Genomic DNA, 20,368 nt, shown 5'->3' with positions numbered 1-20,368 from the left:
ACTGCCTTCAGTATCGTTCACTACACGTTCAGTGCGATTTGGAATTGGTATTTTAAAACGTCCTCCTTTTGATACGAGCACCACTAGGATACACTGCCCAGCTCTAGGAGCCCTTGAGAAATTGATGGCGTGTCTTCTTGAATCACTGCAATTCACATGGTTACGGTATATCCAAGATTTTGATCCAGCAAAGGAACTGACATGTCTAAATTGGGATGATGTTGGGCTGGGAGGGAACTACATGGTGAAGATAGTGTTCCAATGCACCTCCTGCCCTTGCCCTTCTTGATGGTGGAGATCATGGATTTAGAAGATGCTGCCAAAGGAATGATGCAGGTGGTACAGTGTAGGCATGATGCACCAGTGGTAGTGGATTGGGTGCCAATCAAGCAGACTGCTTTGTCCTGGGTGGCGCTATGCACAGAAGAGGTTATTGGACATGCACCCATCCATGCAAGTGGAGAGTATTCTAATACAAGGTGACTTGTGCCTTGTAGGCAGCAGAGGCTACGGAGATGGAACCATTCAAAATACCCAACCTCAGACCTGCTCTAGTTATCACTGCATTAATAGCACTGGTGCAGTTGAGTTTATGCTCAATGATGGCACCAGAGAGTTGATGAGGAATTTTGCAATGGGAATGCCACCGATTGTCATTGGGACATGGTTAGTCACTTGGAGATTGTCATTGCATAGCACTAATATTATTTACCAGTTGTCAGCTCTGGATATGTTCCAAACGTTTGCTGCTTGCAGCCATGAACATATTTATTATCTGAGGAATTGCAAATGGAGCAGACCTCTCCAGGTTATTGTTTTGTATCCATCTTTGGATTACTCATCCAGTGACATAACAACCAAGCTGTTTGATGTTGGCAGATTGGGCATGGTGGTGGAGTGGGTAAAACAGTATTTTCAAATTAAGATGCAGACACAAGAAAGTTATGAATAGTTACTCAATAAACTACATACATCCAGGTAGAAAATACTGCAAGGAAAGGGATAAATTGCAGTACCCATTTTCTACCACTAGATGGAGCTCAGAGGCTTGTATTGTAGTGACCAGGGAATAAAGACAAAACACCTGCACAAGTTTCAAGAACATTACTACGTAACTGTAAGATTAAAAAACACACAATAATTTTAAATCCAAGTTTATTTTGTATTCATAAAAATGACAACACAATTGAAAATATCCTCACTGGAGTTATGGTGTAACACGATCCAACTTAAAAAATTAAACTTACATAATGAAATTATTTACATCTTACACATAGCACAAAAAGAAGGCAGGGGCAAGAACCCATGAGAAACAATCTGCAACCCTGTCACTGGGACTACTCAGTCCAGTTGTGCAATATAAAGATATGTCCAGGCTCCTCTTCATTTATCCTCTATGGCTTTATTCCAGAAAATAAGCTCACCTCCATCATTACCCCATCCCAAAATAGTTCCATCAGGAAGGAAGCAAAACAAAGCTCAGCAAGTTTCAATTAAATGACTGGGTTCTAAAGGTCTATGGTGCAGAGTGCCTTTCTTCCACATCCTATTGACATTGAGGAACCATGACCGCACTGCACAGATTTGGAGATGTATTTTCCTAATTGGACCCAACAATTAATCTGTCACAGTTAAAGATTCATTAATAAAAGTTTTTTTTAGGGGATAGTGCAATCTGCCCGTGGCAACAATTAGGGAAATGGCAGATGATTTAGACGAATTTCAGTGATGAATATAAGCTTTTATAATTTCATTTATTGGATCACTTTACTACCAATAATAAAGGGCCATATCTTACTGGAGAAAGAAACATTTAACATTAACTGATGTTTAAATAAAATTTAAAATGTTGGTTCTCAGAGGTGAGGGATGGAGGACATACATTTGAGGCACTCACCATCAACGAGCACTCAGATCAGGCAAGGCAGTTCGATACACAGTACAGCTACATCTTCTGCCTCAACTTCATCAGTACAAAAAAACTCCATTGATCTCGAAGGTTATCATGTGGTGCCAAGTTTAGACATTTTATACTCATCGGCCTGTTATACACTAGGAACACGGTAAAGACTGCCCAAACTCATTTCACATAGGGCCTTTACAGCCAGAAAGCAGAGACTTCCATTCATATCAGTCTGGGTTAGGTCTAAAAACAAGTTCCAGAAGTTGAAAGATCAATGTCTAACCCATTCCCTAGTTTTCAAAATAGATAACTTTGAGAACAAAAATGAAATCCTCTGGGAGAATGGGACAGTAGTGTGAATCAGAGGGCTGTGTATCCGAGTGTGACTGTCACATGAAAGCATCACACAGGCACAACTCTGGCTACAGACACAGTTTAAACAAGTTTATAAATGTATTCAGCCTACTGCTTAAAACACAAAACTTTGACATTTAAAAGTGGGCTTTAAAGCAGTTTTAACAATGAAGAAAGTGGATACTTGTGTATCATTAATCGTTGTTCAAGAATTTCTTCACTTTCTTTGGAGTATGTAGGCCTCGTGGAAACTTTGGAAACATGCACAATAAGCTTTTCCACCAATTTCAATCAAACCTCAAGAAAAATTAACGTTCAACAGGAAACAGACTTGGCCACTTTGGCATAGCTTTCAGTTAAATATTCCCGGATCAACATAGGGATATGCAAGAAAGACCCCCATTTTATTGCCATCAGCATCATAGTGAAGCATCCTGAAACACATGTCACAGAAAAAGCTCGGGTCCTCAGGGGCAAAACTATCATTGTTGGTCACCCATCTGGAACAAAGAAAACAGAGATGCAATTTAAAAACTATACTTGGATGGCAATATCCCGCACAACCATGATGAAACATGTAATCTCATTATCTTTATTCCACCTATTCAATAGTGGATTTTATACTCATTTGCATGGTGAGTGTTTTCCCCCATCTGATTCTCTTTGACACACAAATATTAAGGGGACACTACAAACAAAAGCCGATAACATTACTTCAACCCCACTAGTGATCTGTAACAAACCCAAGTCTGAGTTTTTTATTACATGCAAGCTTTATTATTTAGTATTTAAATGAACAGAAATGACGATATTATCCTGACTGTATAAATAAAACTCAACCAGACAGTGATCGCCAACTGAAACTTGCCAATCAAACTGCAGTGTACTCCTCCATTTAATTCATACCACAGGTTTACATCTGTAAAATGTTTCAAGGCATTGGACAGTATACAAAGAATATTATAGCATGCAACATATGAAACAGACATGTTTCATAAAGAAAAAAAACTTTTACTGGCTTGTGAAAACCTACAATGTCATCATGAATGATGTCCTGTCTAGCCGACTGACACCTCCACACAAGACTAAAACTAGAGCGAAGACATGTGTGATAATATCACTGATATTTGATTATTTCAGTCATTGCATATTCAATTTGCAAATCTTTGATTTTTTTTATTTTAAAAATGAGCAAAGTCTCAGGATTCTCCTGCTGGCTATTTTAAAAAAGAAACAGGCACCACATAAGATCCTTTGCCCAGCTCGTCTTTACGTTCCATTTTGGTGACAATCAATCCACGTTTGCTTTTGATGGGACCTTCTCGGTGTGTTTTATTTTAAGTTTGCAAGCAACTGGAGCAATATACTGGCTGTGCTGCCAAATGAATAGTTGACATCGAGTGTCCTTAAATTAAAGGATGACACCGACTTTCTGCCACGGATCTTCACATGACTGACAGGCCAATTTGCAACCACATATCTTTGGACACATGGGCAGAACACTCTACGAGGTAGTGGGATTTGAGTGCGCAGAGTCTGCCCCTTTACTTTCCTTCTCTGCCGCTGTTCCGCGTCACCAAGACATTGTGACTGAAAGGATGATGCAGCTTGATGGACAATGTGTCACCATTCTGGATTGACAGCAAGCTCCTCCCAGTAATTAATGACAATGCTGCCACAGTTTGCTGAGTGCTTTAGATTGCCTTTGAAGTGCTTCCTTTGTCCTCACCAGAACTTTGTACCTTTTGAGAGTCAAGAAAACAGGACATGGCGAGGGAGTTAGTTTTTGGCCACCTGGACAGTGTCCAATGCACCAAAGTCAAGTTTGTAAGAATTTTGTATAAATGCTTGCGGTGGTGACTTCAAGGACAAGAGTGTTTATTTGACAGTCCCCCAATTAAATCTGGAGTATGTGGCTGAGGCATTGCTAATGGAATTTTCCAAGTGCTCGTATAAAGAACAGCATGATGGCGAGCAAGTAGCACTGCTGCCTCATGGTGCCGAGGTCCCAGGTTCGATCCTGGCTCTGGGTCACTGTCCGTGTGGAGTTTGCACATTCTCCCCGTGTTTGCGTGGGTTTCGCTCCCACAACCCAAAGATGTGCAGGGTAGGTGGACTGACCAGATTAAATTGCCCCTTAATTGGAAAAAATTAATTGGTTATTCTAAATTTATAAAATAAAAAAACAAAAATAAAGAAAAGTACAGCACAGGAACAGGCCCTTTGGCCCTCCAAGCCTGTGCCGATCATGACGCCCTGACTTTAAAAAAACCTTCCCGTACTCAGTCCATATCCCTCCATTTCCTCCCTATTCATGTATCCATCCAGATGCCTCTTAAATGTTGCTCACATGCCTGCTTCCACCACATCCTCTGGCAGCACGTTCCAGAGTGGTGGGTGCCTGCACATCTCCCTTAAACTTTGCCCCTCTCACTTTGAACCTGTGCCCCCTTGAAATTGACATTTCCACCCTGGGAAAAGCCTCTGACTATTCACCCTGTCTATGCCTCTCATTATTTTGTAGACCTCTGTCAGGTCTCCCCTCAGCCTTCGTCTTTCCAGTGAAAATAATCCTAGATTATTCAACCTCTCCTCACAGCCAACACCCTTGAGGCCAGGCAACATCCTGGTGAACCTTCTTGGCACTCTCTCCAAAGCTTCCATGTCCTTCTGATAATGTAGTGACCAGAACTGTACGCAATACTCCAAATGCAGCCTAACCAAGGTTTTACATAGCTGCAAAATGATTTCCCTACTCTTGTACTGTGTCCCGGCTGATGAAGGCAAGCATGCCATATGCCTTCTTAATCATCTTGGCCACCTGTGTTTCCACTTTTAGGAAACTGTGGACCTGCACGCCCAGATCCCTCTGTATGTTAATGTTCCTAAGGATTCTGCCATTTACAGTATAATTCATACCTAGATTTGTTCCTCCAAAATGTATCACCTCGCATTTGTCCAGATTAAATTCTATCTGTCATTTCTGTGCCCAAGTCTCCAATCTATATCCTGTTGTATCCTAACAATCCTCGCCACATCAGCAACTTCGCCAATCTTCGTATCATCCACAAACTTACTAATCAGACAACCCTTATGTTCCTCCAGATCACTTATATATACTGCAAGCAACAGAGGTGCCAGCATTGATCCCCGAGGAACACCACTAGCTACAGATCTCCATTCAGAAAACACTCTTCCACTGCTACTCTGTTTTCTATAACTAAACCAGTTCTGCATCCATCTAGCCAGCCTACCCCGAATCCCATGTGATTTTAGTTTTTGTACCAATCTGCCACATGGGACCTTGTCAAAAAGTTTATTAAAGTTCATATAAACTAATGGGGGAGGTGGGGGGGGCAATGGGGGAGATGGGGGGGCAATGGGGGAGGTTGGGGGGGCAATGGGGGAGGTTGGGGGGCAATGGGGGAGGTTGGGGGGCAATGGGGGAGGTTGGGGGGCAATGGGGGAGGTTGGGGGGCAATGGGGGAGGTTGGGGGGCAATGGGGGAGGTTGGGGGGCAATGGGGGAGGTTGGGGGGCAATGGGGGAGGTTGGGGGGCAATGGGGGAGGTTGGGGGGCAATGGGGGAGGTTGGGGGGCAATGGGGGAGGTTGGGGGGCAATGGGGGAGGTTGGGGGGCAATGGGGGAGGTTGGGGGGCAATGGGGGAGGTTGGGGGGCAATGGGGGAGGTTGGGGGGCAATGGGGGAGGTTGGGGGGCAATGGGGGAGGTTGGGGGGCAATGGGGGAGGTTGGGGGGCAATGGGGGAGGTTGGGGGGCAATGGGGGAGGTTGGGGGGCAATGGGGGAGGTTGGGGGGCAATGGGGGAGGTTGGGGGGCAATGGGGGAGGTTGGGGGGCAATGGGGGAGGTTGGGGGGCAATGGGGGAGGTTGGGGGGCAATGGGGGAGGTTGGGGGGCAATGGGGGAGGTTGGGGGGCAATGGGGGAGGTTGGGGGGCAATGGGGGAGGTTGGGGGGCAATGGGGGAGGTTGGGGGGCAATGGGGGAGGTTGGGGGGCAATGGGGGAGGTTGGGGGGCAATGGGGGAGGTTGGGGGGCAATGGGGGAGGTTGGGGGGCAATGGGGGAGGTTGGGGGGCAATGGGGGAGGTTGGGGGGCAATGGGGGAGGTTGGGGGGCAATGGGGGAGGTTGGGGGGCAATGGGGGAGGTTGGGGGGCAATGGGGGAGGTTGGGGGGCAATGGGGGAGGTTGGGGGGCAATGGGGGAGGTTGGGGGGCAATGGGGGAGATTGGGGGGCAATGGGGGAGGTTGGGGGGCAATGGGGGAGATTGGGGGGCAATGGGGGAGATTGGGGGGCAATGGGGGAGATTGGGGGGCAATGGGGGAGATTGGGGGGCAATGGGGGAGATTGGGGGGCAATGGGGAGATTGGGGGGCAATGGGGGAGATTGGGGGGCAATGGGGGAGATTGGGGGGCAATGGGGGAGATTGGGGGGCAATGGGGGAGATTGGGGGGCAATGGGGGAGATTGGGGGGCAATGGGGGAGATTGGGGGGCAATGGGGGAGATTGGGGGGCAATGGGGGAGATTGGGGGGCAATGGGGGAGATTGGGGGGCAATGGGGGAGATTGGGGGGCAATGGGGGAGATTGGGGGGCAATGGGGGAGATTGGGGGGCAATGGGGGAGATTGGGGGGCAATGGGGGAGATTGGGGGGCAATGGGGGAGATTGGGGGGCAATGGGGGAGATTGGGGGGCAATGGGGGAGATTGGGGGGCAATGGGGGAGATTGGGGGGCAATGGGGGAGATTGGGGGGCAATGGGGGAGATTGGGGGGCAATGGGGGAGATTGGGGGGCAATGGGGGAGATTGGGGGGCAATGGGGGAGATTGGGGGGCAATGGGGGAGATTGGGGGGCAATGGGGGAGATTGGGGGGCAATGGGGGAGATTGGGGGGCAATGGGGGAGATTGGGGGGCAATGGGGGAGATTGGGGGGCAATGGGGGAGATTGGGGGGCAATGGGGGAGATTGGGGGGCAATGGGGGAGATTGGGGGGCAATGGGGGAGATTGGGGGGCAATGGGGGAGATTGGGGGGCAATGGGGGAGATTGGGGGGCAATGGGGGAGATTGGGGGGCAATGGGGGAGATTGGGGGGCAATGGGGGAGATTGGGGGGCAATGGGGGAGATTGGGGGGCAATGGGGGAGATTCAATGATAATCTATGATTAATCTGGGACAAAGGTTCGGCACAACATCGTGGGCCGAAGGGCCTGTTCTGTGCTGTATTTTCTATGTTCTATGTACACCCACAGCCCTTCTCTCATTAATTTTCTTTCTTACCTCTTCAAAAAACTCAATCAAGTTGGTGAGACATGACCTTCCCCATACAAAACCATACTGCCGTCACTAACTAGTCCATTTTTTCTCCAAATGTGCATATATCCTGTCCCTCAGTATCTTTTCCAGAAGCTTCCCACCACTGATGTCAGGCTCACTGGCGTAAAATTTGCTGGATTATCCCTGCTTCCTTTCTTAAACAAGGGAATAACATTGGTTACTCTCCAGTCCTCTGGAACCTCACCTGTGGTCAAAGAGGGTGAAGATGTCTGATAAGGCCCCAGCTATTTCTCCCCTTGCCTCCCGCAGTATCCTGGGATGGATTCCATCCGGCCCCTGGGATTAATCTACCTTAATGGAATTCTCCTTTGATATATTGACATTAGAACATAGAACAATACAGCGCAGTACAGGCCCTTCGGCCCACGATGTTGCACCGAAACAAAAGCCATCTAACCTACACTATGCCATTATCATCCATATGTTTAACCAATAAACTTTTAAATGCCCTCAATGTTGGCGAGTTCACTACTGTAGCAGGGCATTCCACGGCCTCACTACTCTTTGCGTAAAGAACCTACCTCTGACCTCTGTCCTATATCTATTACCCCTCAGTTTAAAGTTATGTCCCCTCGTGCCAGCCATATCCATCCACGGGAGAAGGCTCTCACTGTCCACCCTATCCAACCCCCTGATCATTTTGTATGCCTCTATTAAGTCTCCTCTTAACCTTCTTCTCTCCAACGAAAACAACTCAAGTCCATCAGCCTTTCCTCATAAGATTTTCCCTCCATACCAGGCAACATCCTGGTAAATCTCCTCTGCACCCGCTCCAAAGCCTCCACGTCCTTCCTATAATGCGGTGACCAGAACTGTACGCAATACTCCAAATGCTGCCGTACCAGAGTTCTGTACAGCTGCAACATGACCTCCCGACTCCGGAACTCAATCCCTCTACCAATAAAGGCCAACACTCCATAGGCCTTCTTCACAACCCTATCAACCTGGGTGGCAACTTTCAGGGATCTGTGTACATGGACACCTAGATCCCCCTGCTCGTCCACACTTTCAAGAACTTTACCATTAGCCAAATATTCCGCATTCCTGTTATTCCTTCCAAAGTGAATCACCTCACACTTCTCTACATTAAACTCCATTTGCCACCTCTCAGCCCAGCTCTGCAGCTTATCTATATCCCTCTGTAACCTGCTACATCCTTCCACACTATCGACAACACCACCAACTTTAGTATCGTCTGCAAATTTACTCACCCACCCTTCTGCGCCTTCCTCTAGGTCATTGATAAAAATGACAAACAGCAACGGCCCCAGAACAGATCCTTGTGGTACTCCACTTGTGACTGTACTCCATTCTGAACATTTCCCATCAACCACCACCCTCTGTCTTCTTTCAGCTAGCCAATTTCTGATCCACATCTCTACATCACCCTCAATCCCCAGCCTCCGTATTTTTTGCAATAGCCTACCGTGGGGAACCTTATCAAGCGCTTTGCTGAAATCCATATACACCACATCAACTGCTCTACCCTCGTCTACCTGTTCAGTCACCTTCTCAAAGAACTCAATAAGGTTTGTGAGGCATGACCTACCCTTCACAAAGCCATGCTGACTATCCCTGATCATATTATTCCTATCTAGATGATTATAAATCTTGTCTCTTATAATCCCCTCCAAGACTTTACCCACTACAGACGTGAGGCTCACCGGTCTATAGTTACCGGGGTTGTCTCTGCTCCCCTTTTTGAACAAAGGGACCACATTTGCTGTCCTCCAGTCCTCTGGCACTATTCCTGTAGCCAATGATGACATAAAAATCAAAGCCAAAGGTCCAGCAATCTCTTCCCTGGCCTCCCAGAGAATCCTAGGATAAATCCCATCAGGTCCCGGGGACTTATCTATTTTCAGCCTGTCCAGAATTGCCAACACCTCTTCCCTACGTACCTCAATGCCATCTATTCTATTAGCCTGGGGCTCAGCATTCTCCTCCACAACATTATCTTTTTCCTGAGTGAATACTGACGAAAAATATTCATTTAGTATCTCGCCTATCTCTTCAGACTCTACACACAACTTCCCATCCCTGTCCTTGACTGGTCCTACTCTTTCCCTAGTCATTCGCTTATTCCTGACATACCTATAGAAAGCTTTTGGGTTTTCCTTGATCCTTCCTGCCAAATACTTCTCATGTCCCCTCCTTGCTCGTCTTAGCTCTCTCTTTAGATCCTTCCTCGCTACCTTGTAACTATCCATCGCCCCAACCGAAACTTCACACTTCATCTTCACATAGGCCTCCTTCTTCCTCTTAACAAGAGATTCCACTTCCTTGGTAAACCACGGTTCCCTCGCTCGACGCCTTCCTCCCTGTCTGACCGATACATACTTATCAAGAACACGCAGTAGCTGATCCTTGAACAAGCCCCACTTATCCAGTGTGCCCAACACTTGCAGCCTACTTCTCCACCTTATCCCCCCCAAGTCACATCTAAAGGCATCATAATTGCCCTTCCCCCAGCTATAACTCTTGCCTTGCGGTGTATGCTTATCCCTTTCCATTATTAACGTAAACGTCACCGAATTGTGGTCACTGTCCCCAAAGTGTTCTCCTACCTCCAAATCCAACACCTGGCCTGGTTCATTACCCAAAACCAAATCCAACGTGGCCTCGCCTCTTGTTGGCCTGTCAACATATTGTTTCAGGAAACCCTCCTGCACACACTGTACAAAAAACGACCCATCTATTGTACTCGAACTATATCTTTTCCAGTCAATATTTGGAAAGTTAAAGTCTCCCATAATAACTACCCTGTTACTCAAGAGAGTTCTCAATATTCTCAAGAGAGTTCACATACCTATCCCTGACCTCAACATCCGTCATATCCATCATGAGAAAAGAGCTAACGTTTCAAGTCCAGGTGACAAAGCGGTGACAAAGGCTCATCTGGACTCAAAACGTTAGCTTCTTTCTCTCCTTACAGATGCTGCCAGACCTGCTGAGATTTTCCAGCATTTTCTCTTTTGGCTGAATATTTGGCTGACCAGGTGTGGGTCAATCCCAGTTTTGTGCTGGGCAGCATTCAAGGACAGGCTGAGATTCCTGTATGCAGAATTGAAGGGATTGAGAATGACTTGCAAACTTGGCTACATCTGCAAGCTGTAGATCATGTATGTCTCTGGTAGTCGGTTTAGTTTTGGAATGGACTCTACTGAGTGAAGAGTTTGCCATCAAGACAGTACTTAATACTGACAAGAGAAGGCAGTTAATTTTTGATGAGGTGAATAGTCACTGTCAGGTAGATTGTAAACAGTAAGGGGGCTATCACACAATGCTGCTTGAACACATCCAGATTTTGAAGGTGTCTGTTTCAGATCTCCCACTCAAGATAGTTGCAGTCATGTCAGCATAAAGCACTGGCGTATAATTTGCTGGTTTATCCCTGCTTCCTTTCTTAAACAAGGGAATAACATTGGCTACTCTCCAGTCCTCTGGAACCTCACCTATGGTTAAATAGGGTGAAGATATCTTGTTAAGGCCCCAGCTATTTCTCCCCTTGCCTCCCATAGTATCCTGGGATGGATCCCAACCGGCCCCCGGGACTCATCTACCTTAATGGAATTCTCCTTTGATATATTGACGTTCTCAAGCGAGTTCACATACCTGTCCCTGACCTCAACATCCGTCATGTCCTCCCTGATGAATACCGATACAAAATACTCATTAAGGATTTCACCCACTTCCTGTGGTACCATGCATAACTTCCCTCCATTGTCCTTAAGTGGACCTACTCTTTCTCCTAATATATGCATAAAAACACTTGGGATTCTCCTTGACCATGTTTCCTGAAGACATTTCATGGCCCCGTTTAGCCCTCCTAATTCCACATTTAAGTTTCTTTCTCCTTTCACTGTACTCAACGGGTTTGTCAGTTTTTAGATGCCTAGACCTATTGTCTTGTCGTCCATGGTTTCTGAATCCTATCATTTCTATCCTTCATTTTTGCAGAGACATGCCTGTCCTGCACTTCAATAAACTGGCCTTTAAAAGCCTCCCACATGTCAGATGTGGATTGCGCTCAAACAGCCACTCCCAATCCCGATTCCCCAGTTCCAGTCTAATTTGGATGTAATTGGCCTTCGCCCAATTGAGCACCTTCACCCACAGGCCACTCTTGTCCTTTCCATGACTACTTGAAATCTAATGGAATTATGTTGCTAAGCCCCAAATGCTTCCCCCACTGAAACATCAATCACCTGTGTTGCTGTTACAGTCCAGGTCTCACTGAAGTACAGGAGTGTGGAGAGGACAACTGCTCCGTCTAGTAGGACTTTGATTGACTTGCGGAGGCCTCTGTTGTCAAACACTTGCTTCCATAGTTTGGGTAGAAGGTTGAGTTGGCATAGCTGACCTGGTATTGGATTTGGTCAATGGCAGCCTATTGAGCGAGATTGCTGCCAAGGTATGGGAAAGAACATAAGAACTAGGAGCAGGAGTAGGCCATCTGGCCCCTCGAGCCTGCTCCACCATTCAATAAGATCATGGCTGATCTTTTGTGGACTCAGCTCCACTTTCCGGCCCGAACACCATAACCCTTAATCCCTTTATTCTTCAAAAAACTATCTATCTTTATCTTAAAAACATTTAATGAAGGAGCCTCTACTGCTTCACTGGGCAAGGAATTCCATAGATTCACAACCCTTTGGGTGAAGAAGTTCCTCCTAAACTCAGTCCTAAATCTACTTCCCCTTATTTTGAGGCTATGCCCCCTAGTTCTGCTTTTACCCGCCAGTGGAAACAACCTGCCCGCATCTATCCTATCTGTTCCCTTCATAATCTTATATGTTTCTATAAGATCCCCCCTCATCCTTCTAAATTCCAACGAGTACAGTCCCAGTCTACTCAACCTCTCCTCGTAATCCAACCCCTTCAGCTCTGGGATTAACCTAGTGAATCTCCTCTGCACACCCTCCAGTGCCAGTACGTCCTTTCTCAAGTAAGGAGACCAAAACTGAACACAATACTCCAGGTGTGGCCTCACTAACACCTTATACAATTGCAGCATAACCTCCCTAGTCTTAAACTCCATCCCTCTAGCAATGAAGGACAAAATTCCATTTGCCTTCTTAATCACCTGTTGCACCTGAAAACCAACTTTCTGTGACTCATGCACTAGCACACCCAGGTCTCTCTGCACAGCAGCATGTTTTAATATTTTATCATTTAAATAATAATCCCTTTTGCTGTTATTCCTACCAAAATGGATAACCTCACATTTGTCAACATTGTATTCCATCTGCCAGACCCTAGCCCATTCACTTAGCCTCTCCAAATCCCTCTGCAGACTTCCAGTATCCTCTGTACTTTTTGCTTTACCACTTATCTTAGTGTCGTCTGCAAACTTGGACACATTGCCCTTGGTCCCCAACTCCAAATCAGCTATGTAAATTGTGAACAGTTGTGGGCCCAACACTGATCCCTGAGGGACACCACTAGCTACTGATTGCCAACCAGAGAAACACCCATTAATCCCCACTCTTTGCTTTCTATTAATTAACCAATCCTCGATCCATGCTACTACTTTCCCCTTAATGCCATGCATCTTTATCTTATGCAACAACCTTTTGTGTGGCACCTTGTCAAAGACTTTCTGGAAATCCAGATATACCACATCCATTGGCTCCCCGTTATCTACCGCACTGTTAATGTCCTCAAAAAATTCCACTAAATTAGTTAGGCACGACCTGCCCTTTATGAACCAATGCTGCGTCTGTCCAATGGGACAATTTCCATCCAGATGCCTCGCTATTTCATCCTTGATGACAGATTCCAGCATCTTCCCTACTACCGAAGTTAAGCTCACTGGCCTATAATTACCCACTTTCTGCCTACCTCCTTTTTTAAACAGTGGTGTCACGTTTGCTAATTTCCAATCCGCTGGGACCACCCCAGAGTCTAGTGAATTTTGGTAAATTATCACTAGTGCATTTGCAATTTCCCTAGCCATCTCTTTTAGCACTCTGGGATGCATTCCATCAGGGCCAGGAGACTTGTCTACCTTTAGCCCCATTAGATTGCCCATCACTACCTCCTTGGGGATATCAATCCTCTCAAGGTCCTCACCTGTCATAGCCTCATTTCCATCAGTCACTGGCATGTTATTTGTGTCTTCCACTGTGACGACCGACCCAAAAAACCTGTTCAGTTCCTCAGCCATTTCCTCATCTCCCATTATTAAATTTCCCTTCTCATCCTCTAAAGGACCAATATTTACCTTAGCCACTCTTTTTTGTTTTATGTATTTGTAGAAACTTTTACTATCTGTTTTTATATTCTGAGCAAGTTTACTCTCATAATCTGCAACTCATGCACTAGCACATGCTCAACATTTTCCATAATTTCTTCTTCAACATATACGGGAGGTTGAATATTTGGCTGGATAAAAGCAAATTACTGCGGATGCCGGAATCTGAAACTAAGAGAGAAAATGCTAGAAAATCTCAGCAGGTCTGGCAGCATCTGTAGGGAGAGAAAAGAGCCAACGTTTCTAGTCCAGGTGACAAAGCTGTGACAAAGGCTCATCTGGACTCGAAACGTTAGCTCCTTTCCCTCTTTACAGATGCTGCCAGACCTGTTGAGATTTTCCAGCATTTTCTCTTTTGGTTGAATATTTGGCTGACCGGGTGTGGGTCAATCCCAGTTGTGTGCTGGGCAGCATTCAAGGACAGGCTGAGATTCCTGTATGCAGAATTGAAGGGATTGAGAATGACTTGCAAACTTGGCTACATCTGCAAGCTGTAGGTCATGTACGTCTCTGGTAGTCGGTTTAGTTTTAGAATGGACTCTTCGGAGAGTGAAAAGTTTGCCATCAAGACAGTACTTAATACTGACAAGAGAAGGCAGTTAATTTTTGAGGCGGTGAATGGTCACCGACAGGTAGATTGTAAACAGTAAGAGGGCTATCACACAATGCTGCTTGAACACATCCAGATTTTGAAGGTGTCTGTTTCAGATCTCCCACTCAAGATAGCTGCAGTCATGTCAGCATAAAACACTTGAAGAAATGTCGCGGATGTATAAATATTTGGAGCATAATCTAGAGCCTCAAGATCTATCGAGACAAATGCTTTGTTCGGGTTTTTGGCAATGAAGATTTCCTGATACTGTTTACTTCATCTATCTTGGATTTGTCTGGCAAAAAAGACCATGTTGGAGGTCCCCCTGGAAGGTCTAAAGCCACACGATCAGAAATGTGGTAGTCCAATAAACATGTCCATAGGAAGCTCAACTACTTACAATGTAGGTATATGCGGCAGCTCTTTAACATCAGGTGGTTTAACATCAGCTGAAAAATGAAAGCCTACTGTAGGGAGCACACAAGTCACAGTCCAGAGGGAAGATGGAACTAGGCCACTCTGTCACTCGAGCCTGCTCCGCCATTCAATAAGATAATGGTGAGTCTGATTGTTACCTCAATCCACATTCCCACCTACTGCTGATAACCTTTCATCTTCTTGTTTATCAAAAATCTACCTAGTTCTGCTTTAAAAATAGTCAGACTCTTCTCCCACCACCTTTTGAGGAAGAAACTTCTAAAGACTCGATAACCTCAGAAAAAAATCTCTCATCTCGGTCTTAAATGGTTGACCTTTAATTTTTAAATGGTGACGCCTAGTTCCAGATTTTCCCACAAAAGGAAACACCCACTCAGTCAAGATCTTTCAGCATCTTATATGTTTCAATCAGGTTGCCTCTTACTCTTTTAAAAAAAAATTTAAAGTACCCAATTCTTTTTTTTTTCCAATTAAGGGGTTATTTAGCATGGCCAATCCACCTACCCTGCACATCTTTGGGTTGTGGGGGTGACCCACGCAGACACAGGGCGAATATTCTTCTTCTAAACTGCAGTGGATACAAGACTAGTCTGTCCAACCTTTTCTAAGAACACAACCCACCCACCCACTCCGGTATCAAGTCTAATAAACCCAGGGCAGGACGGTGGCGCAGTGGTTAGCATTGCTGCCTCACGGCACCGAGATCCCAGGTTCGATCCTGGCTCTGGGTCACTGTCCGTGTGGAGTTTGCACATTCTCCCAGTGTTTGCGTGGATTTCGCCCCCACAACCCAAAGACGTGCGGGGTAGGTGGATTGGCCACACTAAATTGCCCCTTAATTGGAAAAATGAATTGGGTATTCTAAATTTATTTTTAAAAAGTCTAATAAACCCTCCAGTGCATTTACATCCCTCTTTAACTAAATATACCAATAATGTACACGGTACTCCAGATGTGGTCTTACTAGTGCTCTGTATACCTGAAGCATAACCTCTCTACTTTTGTATTAAACTCCCCTTGCAATAAATGAGAACATTTTATTAGCTTTCCAAATTACTTGCTGTACCTGTATACTAACCTTTTGTGATTCATGCACCAGGACACCCCAATCCCACTGCATCTCAAAGCTCTGCAATCTCTCATCATTTGGTAATATGCTCCTATTTTATTCTTCTGGACAATATTACATTTGGAATGAAATGAAATGAAAATCGCTTATTGTCACGAGTAGGCTTCAATGAAGTTACTGTGAAAAGCCCCGAGTCGCCACATTCCGGCGCCTGTTCGGGGAGGCTGGTACGGGAATTTTACCAAATTATACACCATTTGCCAGGTCTTTGCCCAGTCCCTTAGCCGATTTATATCCCTTGTAGTCCCCTGGTGTCCTCGTCACACCAAACTTTCCTACCTATCTTTATATCATCAGCAAATCTAGCAACCAGACCTTCAGTCGCTTCATCCAAGTCATTTTATGAATTGTAAACAGTTGAGAACCCAGCAATGATCCCTGTAGAAGAAAATTACCCATTCCTGTTAGCTAGCCAATCTGCTATCCATGACATGTGTTACCCCCTACATCATGAGCTTTTATTTTCCACACTAATCCTTTTTTAAATAAAGTTGTACCCAATTGTTTTTTTTCCAATTAAGGGGCAATTTAGCATGACCAATTCATCTATCCTGCACATCTTTGGGTTGTGGAGGCGAGACCCATGCAAACACGGGGAGAATGTGTAAATTCCACAGACATTGACCCGGGGCCGGGATCGAACCCAGGTCCTCGGCGCCAGAGGCAGCAGTGCTAACCCAGAGTGCATTGTCAAAGTGAATGAAATAGACAACTACAACAATCAAACCTTTCAATTGTGTGCTGAAATTATCTGTGGTGTCTTTTCAGGTCAAATTGATTCTGAAACGGGCTTTTGGTGGCGATAGTTAGGAGAAGTTCGCACATAAGTAGCTCCTGCCGTGGTCTTTGTTTTTAGGACTTTCAGCCTGTTTCCTAGGGATTTTGGTCATCAAAACCGCCCATTGCATGGGATAAGGAATTTGTCGCCAAAATATGTCAAAATCTATGCAGAAGGCTGGTGGCAAGAAGATTACAGATGGTAATCCTTCGTGAAGCTCAGCAGGAGAGAAGATGGCTGACGGTCCCACCTTGGGTGTGGCTGCTCACATTACGGTGGATACGCGGATTGGGGTCTTGGCGCAGGAGTTTTAAGCGATCAATTGAGGCACTTGCTCCAATTTAGGAGAAGCGGGGGAGAAACCTTGGAGGCGGTGAAGGAGCATGGAGAGGTGTTGAAGGGTGTGGAGGCCGCCTTGTTGTGGCATAGTGATCGAATCACCTTGTTGGAAACTGGAGTGCTGCTGGTGGAGGAGAAGAACAGGACTCTGAGGGCAAAAGGGAAGATGTCAAGGAGACAGAACCTGATCACCAAGCTTTTGGTATTTGTGTGTGGCATGAGTGTGGGGAGGTGGGAGAGAGAGAGAGAGACGGGCGAATGAGCCACCGCGGGCAATGATTATTGGATTACACAGCTTCCACGAGAAGGAGCAGGTTCTGAATGGGCCAAAGTGAATCAGGACTCAAGGTAGGATGGAAGCATCATCAGGATACACATACATGTCGGAGCGGAGTTGACAAAGCGGCGTGCAACTTTTAATAAGGCAAAGTCAGTGCTATTCAGGAGTGGAGTCAGGTTTGAGTGGTGTACCCAGCGAGGCGGAGTGACTTTTCAGTTGAGAGATAATTCTTTCAATACGTCAGAGGAGACAGAGGCTTTTGTCAAGAAGCATGGTCTTGGACTTGATCGAGTGGATTTGATTGCGACTTTAAGGAGGACGGTTGGGAGGGTTTGTATCTGTTGTAAGTTTGGGATTGAGAGGCCTATGGTTGTCAGAGAGTAGTTGTCAGGACAACAGTATGGGGATATGGTTCCTGGGAGGGGGACTTTAAGTATTGTATGGGTGTTAGGATTTGGTTACTCTTTCATAGCTGGAACAGGTTGGGACCGTCATTTTTCTTTGTTCTTTAAGCATACACCTGGGTGTGGGGGTTACCTTAGGTAGCGGTACTTGGCTAGTTTCAGCTACTGAATGGGAGTGAGGTGCTGCAGATTGCTGGACCTGCTTGGGCAAGGTTCAGTGAGCCTGGCTTATCGGGTTTCAGGTGTATGGGGGGTGGGGGTGGAGGGGATCTGACTGGAACAAAGGTTTTTCTTTTTCTTGTCTTAGGGGTGGGGTTGGTGGCTGTCTTAAGTGGGTCCTGGGCCTGTGGAGGTGGCAATGTTTGTCTTCGATCTTTAGGAATTGGTCACAGTCAGTGGGTTTGGGAGAAGGGGGAGGGGTGTTTGTAGGTTTTCTTTTCTCAAGGGTAGGGGTTTGTAAATGATATTTTGTTTTGTATGGATTTGTTTAATTTGCATATTATAATATGAAAACTTTAATTTAAAAAAATTGATTTTTTAATTGGTTCTGAGACCAGTTAAATTGCATTCTGAAACCAGTTAAATTGCATACTTGAAGTGTTTTGATCATCTGAGGCAGGCAGGTTTACATTACTGCCGGGGCTCTTGATTGACAAGATATGGAACACCAGATGTATTAATGGGATCATCTACTGACAGCAGAATATTCAGTGAGTCGGCTGGTCATAAGCTAGCAGACAGGCAGAATTTGGTAGGATGCATGGCTTTTAGCTCATACACAATTTTCTGCCATGCCACACACCCTGAATTACCAACTCCTGCTAATTTCTTCGAAGTTCTCCAGGTATAAGTGATGGGGACAGTGTGTGCATTGCATTGTAGGCAATCAAACTTTTTTGATGTGGTTTTCTCAGCAGTACTGTTTCAACAACGATTCTGGAACATAGCAAGGAGCATCTGCACACGTCAGACCCACAACTTGCCAAAAGGAAAATAAGCTGATTTGCAAAACAGAACATATTGATTGCCCCTATTTGAAGCATTTCTGTAAAAGTAATACGAAATATGAAGATTCTAACGCAATATAATGCAGTTATCTACCTACCGGACTATAAATAATTTGCAAACCGAACACTTCCGAGTCCACATCCAGGGCTTTTTGGTCACACATGGATACAAAGTTTTATCTAGACAATCATCACGATGGACAATTCTGTGACAGCAAATAACATAAGCGTTAGTGTTTACATCATTCTGAACTTCTTCAGGTAATCATAAAGCGCACTATACTCAGAGGGCAAGTACAACAAAATGCTTTGGTTTAAAATTACATTCTGCATTGAATGATTAAGAATACTTGCACTTTTGTATAAAATCTTTATACTAAAATAGATTGCTTCACTTTAGGGCTATAATGAAAAATGCCACAGAGTTATCAGGCTGCAAGCTCATTGAGGATATCTCACTTCAGCACAAGTCGAGTGACGAACAAACATTAACAGTTTTGAACTTCAGAAGTATGTAGACATGTTGATGGATTGGGCAGACAGTGGCAGATGAAGTTCAATGCAAAGAACAGTGAGGTGATTCATTTTGGCAGGAAGAACATGGAGAGACAGTATAGAATAAAGAGAAAAACTTTAAAGGAGGTGCAAGAAGAGGGATCTCAGTGTATACAAATCATTGAAGATTGCAAGTCACGTTGAAAGAGCAGTTAATAAAGCACACAGTATCTTAGGGTTTATTAATAGGGGTATTGAGTACTAGAGTAAGGAGGTGATGTTGACTGTAAAAGACCCTAGTTGGGCATCATCTGGAGTAATGCATTCAGTTCAGGGTGGCATACTTGAGGAAGGATGTGAAGGCATTGAGAGAGTACGGAGGAGGTTCACAAGAATGTGTCCAGAGATAATCATCTATCGCTATGAGGATAAATTGGAGAGGCTGGGACTGTTTTCCATGGAGAAAAGAAGGCCGAGAGGAGACTTGATAGGAGCATTCAAAATCCTGAGGGATATGGACAGAATAAATAGTGAGAAACTGTTCCCACTCAGGACAGCATCAAGAACTAGAGGGCACAGATTCAAAATAATTGGCAAAAGTGATGAAACTGACATTTTTCTGGTCGCCCTTTCTTAAAGGAAAGTATCAAATGGGACAACAGAGCTGCTTTGTTCTGTACACTTTTTCAAATAATAGTTCGAGCATTTCTATTCTAAGATCCCAACATGAAGGCTGGGAGATCCAGCCCAAAAATTGCCAACCGCTCAAGATGGCAAAGTATAAGAACAAAAGGAAAGCTCATGCCTCCCACATTCTAGTCTTGGAGAAGGGCATGCAAATTAGGTAAATACTCAAAATGCAGTATGGGGAACTATACTGTCAGAAGAGCTGTCCTGCAAATGAGAAATTATACACAAATGCTATGTATACTATGACAAGGAGGAAGGCAGAGACCTTTCCTACTGTCTGACCAACATAATTTCCTCAATCAACACTATCAAAAAGGCCCAGAAACCCAGTGATAATTAACATC

The 20,368-nt window shown here is 45.2% G+C and overlaps 1 protein-coding gene across 2 annotated transcripts in view; it reads right to left on the bottom strand.

Annotated features, from left to right (window-relative positions):
* Window positions 1-1,138: 1,138 nt before the first annotated feature.
* snapc3 (small nuclear RNA activating complex, polypeptide 3) overlaps window positions 1,139-20,368 on the bottom strand; it is a 46,738-nt gene continuing 27,508 nt past the window's right edge. For both annotated transcript variants that reach the window (XM_072517060.1, XM_072517059.1), the window contains 2 exons: window positions 18,938-19,045; window positions 1,139-2,757 (listed from right to left, as the gene is read on the bottom strand). In XM_072517060.1, coding sequence (XP_072373161.1) covers window positions 2,610-2,757; window positions 18,938-19,045 — 256 coding nt within the window. In that variant the 3' untranslated portion in view covers window positions 1,139-2,609. The remainder of the gene's footprint in view (window positions 2,758-18,937; window positions 19,046-20,368) is intronic.

Source organism: Scyliorhinus torazame, chromosome 9, assembly GCF_047496885.1.
Source record: "Scyliorhinus torazame isolate Kashiwa2021f chromosome 9, sScyTor2.1, whole genome shotgun sequence".
Classification (NCBI taxonomy): Eukaryota; Metazoa; Chordata; class Chondrichthyes; order Carcharhiniformes; family Scyliorhinidae; genus Scyliorhinus; species Scyliorhinus torazame.
This window is presented reverse-complemented; position numbering and strand designations above follow the sequence as displayed.